At 36.7% G+C, this 12449-nt stretch overlaps 1 protein-coding gene across 11 annotated transcripts in view; it reads left to right on the top strand.

Annotated features, from left to right (window-relative positions):
* Nucleotides 1-12449, top strand: part of LOC139114168 (collagen alpha-2(I) chain-like) — a 151451-nt gene that overhangs the window by 72344 nt on the left and 66658 nt on the right. For 9 of the 11 annotated variants that reach the window (XR_011547813.1, XM_070675738.1, XM_070675741.1 and 6 more), the window contains 6 exons: nt 4094-4244; nt 5302-5466; nt 7188-7383; nt 8023-8136; nt 9458-9517; nt 11997-12113. Coding sequence is in view for 10 of the 11 variants with exons in the window: in XM_070675737.1 (XP_070531838.1) it covers nt 4094-4244; nt 5302-5466; nt 7188-7383; nt 8023-8136; nt 9458-9517; nt 11997-12113 (803 nt within the window). In the remaining variant the exon portion in view is untranslated. The remainder of the gene's footprint in view (nt 1-4093; nt 4245-5301; nt 5467-7187; nt 7384-8022; nt 8137-9457; nt 9518-11996; nt 12114-12449) is intronic. The other 2 variants (XM_070675742.1, XM_070675740.1) reach the window with 1 other exon arrangement.

Below are 12449 nucleotides of genomic sequence, written 5' to 3' on the forward strand. Positions count from 1 at the left end.
GGCTCGATGCCAGGGAAAACAGTTTTGTTTTCAGGGAATGTGTACAAACGGGATACTACAAGGGCTACCATTTACGTAACAGGTAGAAGTTTTAGGTCATGAAACCTAATGGAAAGGAAATTTGAGGAGTTATTCAAGTAAATAGCTGCTAAAACATAGAGAAATAATTATCTCTGTTTACTTTCTTTGGGATGTTTATTTCAACATCTGGTACTTGTTTGTAACAAATCAGACGAATGTAAAGCTTAACCCTTCCACCCCCATTTCCTTTTCTAGAGGTCCAACTGTTCCCTAGAAAACAATAAGGTTGGTCCAAACCACAGTGATTAAAGGCTTGAGACAGCTGAGTTTTCTTTTCCAGTTATAGGAGGAGCAGATCTCATCCAATGGAACAGAACAGGGATGTGGGAATTTGATTGGTTGTAAAACAAGAATTGAGACACTGACAGATGAATTGTGATTTTCACAGAAGCGGAAGGCAAAGCTGTGAACATTTAGATGTAACACAGATCAGAGATAGTATATAAACAAAGAGAAATCTTCCTGAGGCTTTGTTAGTGTAAACCCTCTACGGTGATACTGAAAGATTCAACATCTGTGCGATGGCTAGTGCTGGCAACATTCCAAACACAAACTCTTGCACATTAACTTCTTTGCACTTTTTTGATCCAGATAAAACCTATGAACTTGATGTGGTTAGTCTTAAATTTGTATGCACTTCCATGAATGACCATGAAAAATACGAAAGGGTATGAAAATTCTCTAGATTTGCATAGAATCTGCAAAAATCAACAAAATAACAGTGTAGTGATATGCTATTTCAAATCAGGTGTTTGCCGATGTGACTGTCACAAACTCTTTTAGATGCTTCTGACAAAATTTAGCTTTAGCTTTATAAGCATTTTCAAATCTTGCCAAACTCATTTACTTCTCTATGACATCAAGGTCAACAATCGCTTGTCTGTGAACCATGAGTTACATTATCATGTCTCCACTTACAAAAAAACAATTTTAAAAAATCCATGTTATTGACTGTGAATATTTCCCAAGCAACCGTTGCTGAGCAATTTTCAAGCTGCAGTATCCAGTCACCATACTATGGGTCAACCCTATTGTTTTCAAAGGTGACGACATACCTCAGGATGGGGAAATGGGAGTGAAAGTTGAGTGAAACCGACTTCCCTTCTCACTTCAGCATGCATGTTAATATTGTTGACATGTGAATTATGGTCTGTAATAGATTGCAAATGTCAACTATAATGATGCATGTGTAGACACTGTGTTGACAAACTAAATACTTGCCATTTTAACATGCTTTTGGGATTAGAACAAGAATTTTCAACTGACATAAAAACGGAAATAGTGAAAATTCATCAAAAGTTACGGCTTCATTGCCTTTAAGAAGAAAACAATAAATGATAACATGTAAGAATAAAAGCAAGGATGCTGATATAAGGATTTTGCAATTTCAATGAATTAACTGTTGTGATTGTGAACCAAGATACATGCAAAGGAGAAAAAGTGTCTTGCTTATCTCCATGCGTACTGGTGTGTGGCAATGTTGTACCTACCGGTATTTGAACATTGCAGTTGTTTTAGTTTGTCATTGAAAGCAGAATTAGTGAAAAAAATCATCAGAAGTTACAGCTTCTGGCATTTGAACCTGAAATACGCATCGGAGCGATTTAAACCTTAGCACACTGACCCCCTGGATTGTAATCTTGATTTCTAAAGGGAATGGTTGAATTGTCTTTTAAAAAGTTTCAGCAAAATGTAAAGTATTTCAACTTCAAAGTGCATGGTACCTTAAACTAAATAGAAAAACTGAATCTTGTAGCCAGTGGGTGAATGACATATATTCACACGGAGTTAAGAAATTAAGGATCACAAAAAGGCATTTGCAAGGGTGGATTAAAGTCTTGAAAGTGCACTGCCCTTTGCAGGCCACCTACATGTATATCCGCACTTCGGCATCACCCTTGTTTGAGAGGGATTTCTTGCATCTTTGGCAGTACTGTGTAATCCTCACAATTTCTTTGATGCCTATGTAGTGGTCTGCAAAATAGGTTAATTTTTGAACTGTAGAGCTCTCTTCTCACCCTCCTAAACTAAACCAGACCAATCTTTGTCATCAAGTTGCCCCAAAGCCATTTGTGTACTTAGGTCTATCAAACCTAGAGGGATATATTCCAGCGCCATGCAAAATGGCAACTAATGTGCTCTTACCCACTCAAGAAATAGGAAACCTTGTATTTCCGTTGAGCAGAATATAATCTGACAAAAATCTGGGTTTTGCTGCCACTGCCCTTGTAAAAGAGGATATTATTACTATGTGGATAATTTTGTGCTTTGGTCTGTTGTCCGTGATTCTGTTTTGCTGCTGAGATACACTAATATTGCATCATCTGTTTAGAAATATGATACTTATTTTTTGAGAGAGTAGGCCAAAGATTTCACCTTTTTGCTTGTAGGCCTCAGTTCACAAGCCCAAAAGGAAATTATATTCTCAATTCACTTAGACACAGGGTTTACAAGCACTTAATATATTTTGGTACACACTTAAACAACTGTTTAATGACATGGGAATGTATCGAGTTACATCACAAAGTGTTGATAAAAGTGTAGTTTCTTCCCAGCGGAAAGTTCGCCAAGTTTTTGCTTCCTTTCTCTGATAACATCGAGGCCTCGATATTTCCCGCTGCCGGATGGAGACTGTATGCCTGAATAATTGTGCAAGTGACGACTTTCATACTGTCCCTTCACTTTTTCAAACTTTGATAAAGTGATGCATTGCAACTGTTCATGTGTGCCCCCCCCTCCCACTACAGGATTTAACTGGCCGTGTTATTTGCAGACATAAACACTAGTGAACTAAGAGTAAATTGTCAGAGAAATATATTATTTTCATAATTATTTAAGCAATAATGTACTCCTCCCGGCCCATAATGGAAGAAAGCAAACTTTGTATGACATAATCCATGTGTGAGGCAAAGCAAAGTACATTATGGAATGCAAAGTTGGCTCAAGTCCATTATGGGCCAGGAAGGGTATATTATTGCTATTATTTTATAGTTTTGGTGATACCAGTGAATTTGTAGTTGGAGAAAACATCTTGGTCCACAATGCAGGATATCAGATACATTATCAATAATAATCTGAAGGTATGACGTCACAAATTCACTGATATTGACAAAGCTATAATATAATAAAAAGTATTATCATATACCCATGACCGTATCCGTGTCTCCTCTGACGCGTCGTGACGTGGAACGTAAAATATCAGTCTGATACGGCACGTTATATGTCATCAATTGTTGTTTATTTCCAATTTTGATGTTATGATGTTCATCTTGCATTCAATCAAAATTTACCGATATAAAACGAAACATATTACTTAGTACATATGAATTTAACGTTCCTTTATTTCAGATCTAAAGAGAGTTACAGGACAGGTTGTTGTAGAAAATTAAAAGTTGATGTTTACAATCTGTTGTATTTCGCGCTATTTCGTCGTTCCTGTTCACGTCAGCCATGTTTCAGCAAGAGTTATTAAAGTGAATTCAAACTTACAATATTGTCCGTGTAATAATTATCCACCAGAACACCGGGACGGTGACCAGAATTAGTAAATTGGCTCCATTCCTTTTCTGAACTGCGGTAAATTGCGCTGAACTTGATCAGCTGTTGTAAACAAACATGTATCAATGCGCTCAGACCAGCGGCAGAATATAAAAACATAGTCCCTTCGAAAGACTGACAAAAACTAATAAAATTTCTTTATTTTTAATTACCTTTTACATAAATGTACGGTCATGGGCATATGATAAATCGGTTATCCCACGATATCAGCGCTTGGTTGGGACGTATTGCCACTCGTGAGGGTGCGCGCCGCATCACACTCGTCTTCGACTCGTGTGATGCGGTGCGCACCCTCACGAGTGGCAATACGTCCCAACCAAGCGCTGATATCGTGGGATAACCTCATAATATCATAAATGTGAAATATTGATATTAGTGATATTGTCCCTTACATCTGACTTCTGCATGTATCCTCATTTTTTGTGCTACAATCATATTTTCCTTTTATTTGCAGGCTTGGTGGACATATTCAAAGATGTACCCAAGTACTCTCTATCAGAAAGTTATTTACCAGGGGTTTATCCTGATGAAAGTAATTGTGTTTATTATGTATTTAATGAAAATACCATGTATATACAGCCAACCAGAGTTTTATTTCCAGACAGGTAAGTTGAATAATTAGGTTTTCAAAGGCTATGTCTTCAGTCTGTTCATGCAACAAAAGTTTGAATTAATTTTTGCATGATTAAAAGGAGGCAGTCATCAGAAATCGTCTCAAAGGTTCCCAGGGAACACTACGACTGATGTAAACACTATCTAGGGTACGTTGGTGATTTATGAACGTTAAAACATGTTTGTTTACAATGAATATCATATAATTTAAGTGTTATAGCTATGTTGACTTGATGCATCTTGATATCATGCATGAAATACATTGTTTGTAAACAATAAAGTCGCACACACACAGTTCCGATGACTGCCTCCCTTTAAAGTCACCAAGCTCTGTTTTTGACATTTTTTTTTACTCTGAAATTACACAGGGACAGAACAAATTGAGGACAACACAAATTCTGTCTTGGTGAACCCCTGGGAACCCGTCTTTCATAACTTCTAAGTTTTGTGGGGACACACCCAAACAGTTCGTTGGTATTGTAAAAGCAAACAATTCAGCACAGTACCACTCATGTCATATAACTCATCAGTTTTCAGATAGTTATCGACAGAACCTTGAACTTTAAGGACACGCATCATGTTTCAATTTTAGTAGTTGCATGCATGCTGTGTCATGCCCTCTCAGAAACTACAAAGTTTTGGTAGACATGAAAAGACCAGCTTCTTGATTCGGACACAAAACTCATAGTGAAAGCATTGACATGAAAAACTAATTTCAACTTGTTTCATCACAAACACAAACTTTCACACAATTGAAAATATTAAATGCCACAAATACCCAGACTGCATCACATCTGGAAGACCTCCCTGAACTGAAGTGCATCAAGATATTGCCAGCAGCAACTTCTATACAAGCTGATAGAGGGCGCTGTTGCCATCTACTCCCTTGGACCTGGACCATTTTTCTTGCTCTAGTATTGAAAATGATGATAAAAAAGACAGTCAATTTCATATATCACATTTATAAATAGCAAAATCAATACATGCATTCTAGCTTGACTCCATTGCTGGGTGAATTTCTCAGAATCCTCCATCTTTTTACCTTTCAAGGTTTCCGGAAGAATTTTCAATCTTCATGAAGTTTCGTTACAATTTAGCAGAGACAACAAATTTACTGACAATCATTGATAAGACAAACCAGATATATCTAAGTATTCATGTAGGCCATCGCCTTATACAGCTTCAACTAAACTTTGAAGAACTCAACACGTATCAGTAAGTATGCATTCTTAAATCCTTTCCCTACCTATCTTGTCTCTGCCATTCTGTCAAGTCAGTAAAAAGTGGTGTAAAGACAAACACACATCCACCAACTTTGCATATCCATATAGAAGAAGGCTGTCCCGGTGCTCAGTTTTGGAGCTTGAGCACTCCTAAAAACCCACCATGATGTTTGTCACTGAAGGCGACTGGCTGTTAGATGCACCAACAGGCAGCACTAGATTTCGCTCACTAATTCCGGTACCTGACTAGCAGTTTTTGCGCACCCTGTTAAATCAAATACACCTAGAGAATTGCCTTGAGTAGGCAAAAATTAGTATATTTCTTTGATTTTCTTTGAGTCATCACTTTGAAAATGCTTTACGCCTGTCTTTTAAAATATGGAACGATAATATGGTAAATCACTGGGAAGTGAATATTTTTTTTAGTCAATCTTTCACTTGTTGCGTCACCAAGTTTACATTGCTTTACAGGGCATTGGTGAAACAAAGCCTCTTAACTGTTAGTGTATCGAGCAATATTTAGTGCAATTTCCATGCTACCACAATGGCCTATTGAAAGACTTCTAATCATTGTTAAAATTCTTTCAAGCCAATACCTGAGACACCAAGCATGTTGCCAAAACAGTCAGGCCTGAAAGGGTTAAGGTAGAACACACCTCGAGAACAGATATTCAAAATCTCAAACTTTTACAATATTCTTTTGGCCTACCCCTTGTGTGGGCTCATTTTGAAGCTTAACCCTTTCACCCCCAGTTCCCTGTATACAGGTCCAACTTTACCATAGAAAACAATGGATTTGGGACAAACCATGGTGGTGAAAGGGTTAAAGAGTAAATAAAGGTTCACCAGCTTATTTTTATGAAAATCAAGAATTTTATTTCCCCCCAGCACAGTACAATAATTACCCACAATTCTCTTTGATTTGTATCATTGAAATACAAGCAATAATGTGCAGCATCAGAATAATTGTTAATTGATATCTAGTAAAAGTATGTGTAGACATTTCAGTGAACGTGTTCAAATCCATTACACAATCATTAAAGTCCCACTCTGTAGGTACTACAAATGCCATACTTTTGGGCAGTAAGTTATGACAAACTGAAGGGGTCATTCTCAGAGAAAACTTAGCATGCGAATTGCTTTTGTCATTTCCATTGCAAAAAATCAATATTCTTTTTATTTTATAAAACAGTTGCAACTTGTCTCCCTACTTTCCATCACATTATTTTGTATGGCTGAAGACGTAATCAGTGGAAAATTTTACAAAAATGCTATCTCCTCTGTCAATCATGCATAATTCCAAATTATTTAAAATGCTAATTGAGAAGAATGTGTGCTTAAAAGTATGCTTTCAGAATATTTACAACTAGTCTATGAATTTGTCTACATATGGGAGACGTGGTAGACTTCACTGAGGAATCTCCAAGGATACAAATCATAATGAATTATGGGAAATCTCCAGTACTTTGCCCCATAGAGATGCCATCTCCATAGAGTTAACACAGGAATGTAGCCATTTTGAATTTCAAAGATTGTTAAACATTTGGTACTTTATTTCTCTAGTACCAAACTTAGTACAGTAACTCCTGATTTTTATTCTTGAGGTTTGCTTGAGGAATAGATTGAGCAAAAGTTCTAAGTCTTTCATTTTATAAGAGGTGCGAACTACCTTAGAAACATACACTTATCAAAGTTATATTTATTCTCTCAAAGGTTTGTCCATCCAAACATTGGAGATGGTCTCTGGCACTACTTTGCTCTCGGAGTCAGTAAACTGTACGTGACATTGTTCATAGACTGCATTGGCGTCCAGTCTATCAGACTCCAAAGTTTTAAACCACCGAATATTGATATCGATGGAAAGATACTGATTGGTGGCAGAGTTCATCTGTGGGACAGTAAATTTCAGGTGGGATATTTTTATTATCTCTGATTCATCTTCTTTCGGTAATAAAGATGAAAAATTGGTAAGTGTAATAGACTGTTTAGGCAGAATGTTTTTATCAGGTTTTGTGTACAGTGAAACCTGCTTTATGGACACCTCTCTAATCAGGACACCTCTTATCGAACCAAAGTTACACTTTGAATAGAACTTCACCTACACTTTGAATAGAACTTCACCTGTCTATTAAGGACACCTCTATATTACGGACACTTTTTCTATTCCTAAAGGTGTCCTTAATAGACAGATTTCACTGTACTCAACAATACATACAATCTGTATTGTTTATTGCATGCTATGGAAGTATACTCTATTTCTGGGCAACAAGTCATGAAAGGAAACTGTCTTTTTCAGGTAAATCTTCCTGATCTTTGTAACTAAAAAGATGTGACTGTGTGATGTTACTGTTAAAGATACTGGTACATCCCTCAACTATCATGTAAACGTGTTTTATTCTCGACCCTTTCATTTGCATAAACCTTCGAAAAAGTCGAAAAAAATTCTTGAAAACAGAAGTTTTGCAGCACAGTGAAGGGGTCACATTGTGCAAACATGGTTTGATTTTTGCAAATTTTTTCAACTTTTCATGCATCATTTCTCGGACAGGGTATGGTCCAACATTTACTGGTGGTTCAAGGATCCCTTGCAGCTGCTCATGAGTGCCTGGATGTCTTCGAATGCATTGAGTTCCAATACGATTCACGACATCAAGCAGCAAAGGTGAGACAAGGAGTTAAAAACAGACACTGACATGATCAATGAGTCAGTCACTGATCATGACCCCCCATCGATTCCGACTGCTCAAACAATTATGGCCACTCCAAAACGCCAGTGACAGATGAAAGACCACTCCACAGTTTTGACCTGTAGGCCTTGGGTTACAGTGTCTGGATCGCTATCTGTCACAATTGATCTGCTATGTTTTTACTGCATGATAAATCACAGCACCAGTCACGGTAAACACAGTTTGTTAAATCATGAATTGCTGATTGTGCAATAGAGGAAAGTAGTCAGTCTGCCGAAGCACATAGACAAATTTCAGTCCAGACACAGGGTCTGTGGTCCAGCTCATCAATTTGCACAACCTGTCAAGTAGCTTATCCTTTATTATACAAAGGGGTTCTTGTAGTATATGTCTGAACAGCTTTCAAGGGTTTGTAAACATCAAGAAAAGCATGAATGACCCCAGGTACCCGAGAAAGATAGGTAAAATTATCCTCCCAGTCCCCTTTTATATCCATTCCTTTATTGTTATGATTTTCATCAAAATTGACATTTAAAAAAACAGTCAATAACTGTCCATCATGAATAAAAACAAAAATGCAACTGTCACCCAGTAATGAATCGTAAGTAATTTTTTTAACTTTGTTAAAAGTGTGTACACGGTTAAAAACTTGCTCCAGGTACAAATGTAAACACAGTCAAGTTTGTTTCTCTTTACTTTTTACTTCTTCCATGGATAAGTTTTTTAATGCGTGTTTATGGTACTGTACCCAGCAGATACAGTATGTGGCAACATTGGTTTGTTCACGGCAAAGTTGTCACAATGCCCTTAGACATCCCCACCGATAAAGTGAAAACACAGCATGAGGTGAATTTAATGGGAGTATTAAGGTAGAATACGCCTAGAGGACAGATCGTTGGACTCTTAAATTTCTACAATTCTTTTCTGATCTACCATGTGTTTGGGCTCATTTTAAAGTTCTTGGAATCATAAAAATGTTCACCCTCATAGTTTTTGAAAATCAAAATTCTTATTTTCCCACATAGAGTTAACACAGGAATAGCAGCCATTTTGAATTTCAAAATCAGTCAATGATAGGTTATTTCCCTCATTCAAAATGTTGCCTGTGACCCCTGATTTTTGTTTTTGATTTGGTTAAAGGGTGGTTGAAAGTTTCATTGCGGAAAGTTTGAGCAAAAGTTTATGTTGTTAACTTTCAAGGCACATGCTACCTTAACCGGAAATGCAAGGGGTCTCTTATGTGCATGTTTCATTCATCCGTGATTCATCAGATAATATTTCTTTCTCGTTCGTCAGATTGCTCCAGTTCCTCCTGTCGTTGTACATCCTGATATTGGACACCCAGCACCAGATGCCGTAAGCCATTATGACATACTCAAAATTTTGTTTAACCCTTTGAGCGCTGTAATTTTTTCCCGTCAAAATTTTAGTGCAACATTTTACCAATTTTTGTGATTTTTTTCTGTAATAAAGTATTTTGATAATTTTGGACCAAACGGACAGCATATTTCATTGGCTACAGTTTTTTCTCAAAATTTTGGCAAAAAATCTGAGAAAAATTGACTGGGATTTATTTTATAAAGGGGACAAAAATAGACTTCGGCGCTCAAAGGGTTAATGTTTCCATATTTTTTGTTTCACTACAGAATAATGTTTAAGCACCCTGCAATATACCTTCAAAAGCTTTGTTGTGTGAGATTGATATGACAAATTCAAATTTTTACACCTTACTTAAGACCAGCACAAACCCTGTTAATTTGATATTTCATATCCATCACCTTTACACCGGTGTCAAGGCAACTTTCTGCTTTAAGGTATTATGCACCTCGAAAGTGAAAGACTTAAACTTTTGCTAAAACTTTCCTTAATGAATCTTTCAATCATTTTCTTTCAAAATCAAGAATAAAAATAGGGGGTCACCGTGCAAATTTTGGTACCCAAGATTTACCCGTATTAGAAATTCAAAATGGCCGCCATCCCTGTGTTAACTCTATGGAGAAAAATAAAAATTTTCGAATTTCGAAAAACTAAGCCAGTGAAAAGTTTTCTTTCACCAAGAGCTTTAAATGAACACCCACATGTGGTATATCAGAAGAGAATTGTAAAAGTTTGATAGTCCGAATGTCTGTCCCCGAGGTGCGTTCTACCTTAAGTTCAGGTTAACAGAAATTTCAGAAAGGACAGTGTAAAATTACACATTCTCAAAAGCATAAAATTTGTTTCCCACGATGACTGAGCATCATAAATTCCCCAACAAACCTGTAAACTGCCTCTTTTTTCTTCAAAAGTCACGATCCAGCATAGAAGTGGACTTTTAAGGAGCCCAGATAAATTTTGTGTGGGAATTATTTCATCAGACAACATACTGGTTTGCTTCACTGCATTCCATAATTAATGACCAGTCATTCATTTACTGGTAGTGTTCGGTTTTAAGTGTATAGTGTATGGCAGTGTTGAGTAACTCAAATTTTAATAAGAAATGACCAGCTTAACAGAACGTTCACGAGTTCTCATACAGACTACAATTGCAGCAAAGGCGGGCAATTATATGATTTGGAATGTGATGAATGTTGGTTTGGCTTCAGTGCTTTTTAGACAAACACATCTGTCACAGGCAAACCATTGGCTGAATCCCACTCTCTGGAGAGCATGCTTTGACATTTGGCCAAGATGTTACGTTTTATCACCCTGGTGTGACCGCCCTGCAAATGTTGATACATGTAATTAGAAAATGGGAAGTAAACACACGTTCTGTCCGTAGCTTTGTATCTCTCTAGAAACAAAGTCTTGAATATTTATTGCTTATTCTCATTTGAAGCAGTAGTGCTCTACACAAAGTGGCTGAGGCCTTCATGTTCATAGAAATTATGGCTTCAAAGAGAGAAAGAATGAAACAAAGGGAATAGCGGCAAATGTGGAGCATAATTCCCACATTGTACTCATAAAATTAATCTGTTAAACCTCTTCATGCTCTCTATCATTGCCTTTTTGTGACTATTAACATGATGTGGCAAAGTTATATTATCATTACTGGCATATTCAACCATGTAAATGCATGTAAAGGCAAGACAGTCAAGTGAAAAGGGTTTTTATGATCAAAGGTTACTGCTTTGACCATTAAATTTGCCATCACACCCCAGAGAGGATAGTCAGTTGATTTGTGTTATACATGGTGTTTGCATGATTTCCAAATGCAACTGGTGGATTTCTTTGATAATGGTCATTAGACAACTAGAAAGAAAATAAATTTGCATAGATGCTGTAAAAGAAAACTTCTGTAAAAACAAAAAATATTGAAAATACAAATGACAGGCTGTGTTTTTGTCGGTCTGTCTATTACATTTGCAGTAATATCCATAGGTCTGAGGGTCATTGCAAGTAAAATACCAATGTGAGCTGTCTGATAAACATAGGATTCACTCCAAAAGGTTATCAGTTGATAAACCTTCATTCTCATAACCTGTGAAATTCTACATGCATGTATCCATAACAACAAAGTACACTTGTCAACTATCTGTGAATGGTTCTACTCTGGAATAAAAAAAGATGTGATATATAAAGACTCCGTACACCCAAGAGATCATATTGGTGTTTAGGGTTTAACCTATTCTGAAGGATTATGTATTGCATAGATGTTCTGCTATATTGAAAAGTTTGTACATGGTATTACTGCAAAAGGCAAAGTCATATTAACTCTTGATTCATGCATTCAAGAGTAATGCAAATGTTTAAGATTTTGATGGTAAACTTTGAAACTTCCTGAACTCAAAAGAGTTGTCCCCCTTCTCTGACATATTTAGTTTACCCGACAAATTTCTTTCCCAAACTTTTTCAGCCATATTTAATGGCCAAGTATTCTTGGTTGCCACCTGATTTCATACAGCATATGTTGGACATGTTTGACGCAGAGTATGTTGATAATTTTCTGGAAGAAATGGAATCCATATATCCAGTAAGTAGTTATTGCATGAGTCACTTTGTTTGGAATTTTCAGAATAATTGTTTGGTGCCAGTAATTTTTCAGAAATGTTACAAACAATTCTTTACACAATACATGCCAGTGTCTCAAATCTATTGAAGGTAGTGTCCATCTTGCAATTGAAAAACTCAAACTTTCCGTATGGAAACTTTTAAACAATGCCCTTTTGAAATCAAGGAAAAAAATCAGGGGTCACCAGGCAAAGTTTGGTACTAGAAAAACAAATGACCCAATATTTACCTGACACTTGTACTTGAAAATGGCCGCTCTCCCTGTGTTAACTCTATCAAGAAAAATAAAATTTTGGAT

The sequence above is a fragment of the Ptychodera flava genome, chromosome 16 (genome assembly GCF_041260155.1).
Source record: "Ptychodera flava strain L36383 chromosome 16, AS_Pfla_20210202, whole genome shotgun sequence".
Taxonomy (NCBI): Eukaryota; Metazoa; Hemichordata; class Enteropneusta; family Ptychoderidae; genus Ptychodera; species Ptychodera flava.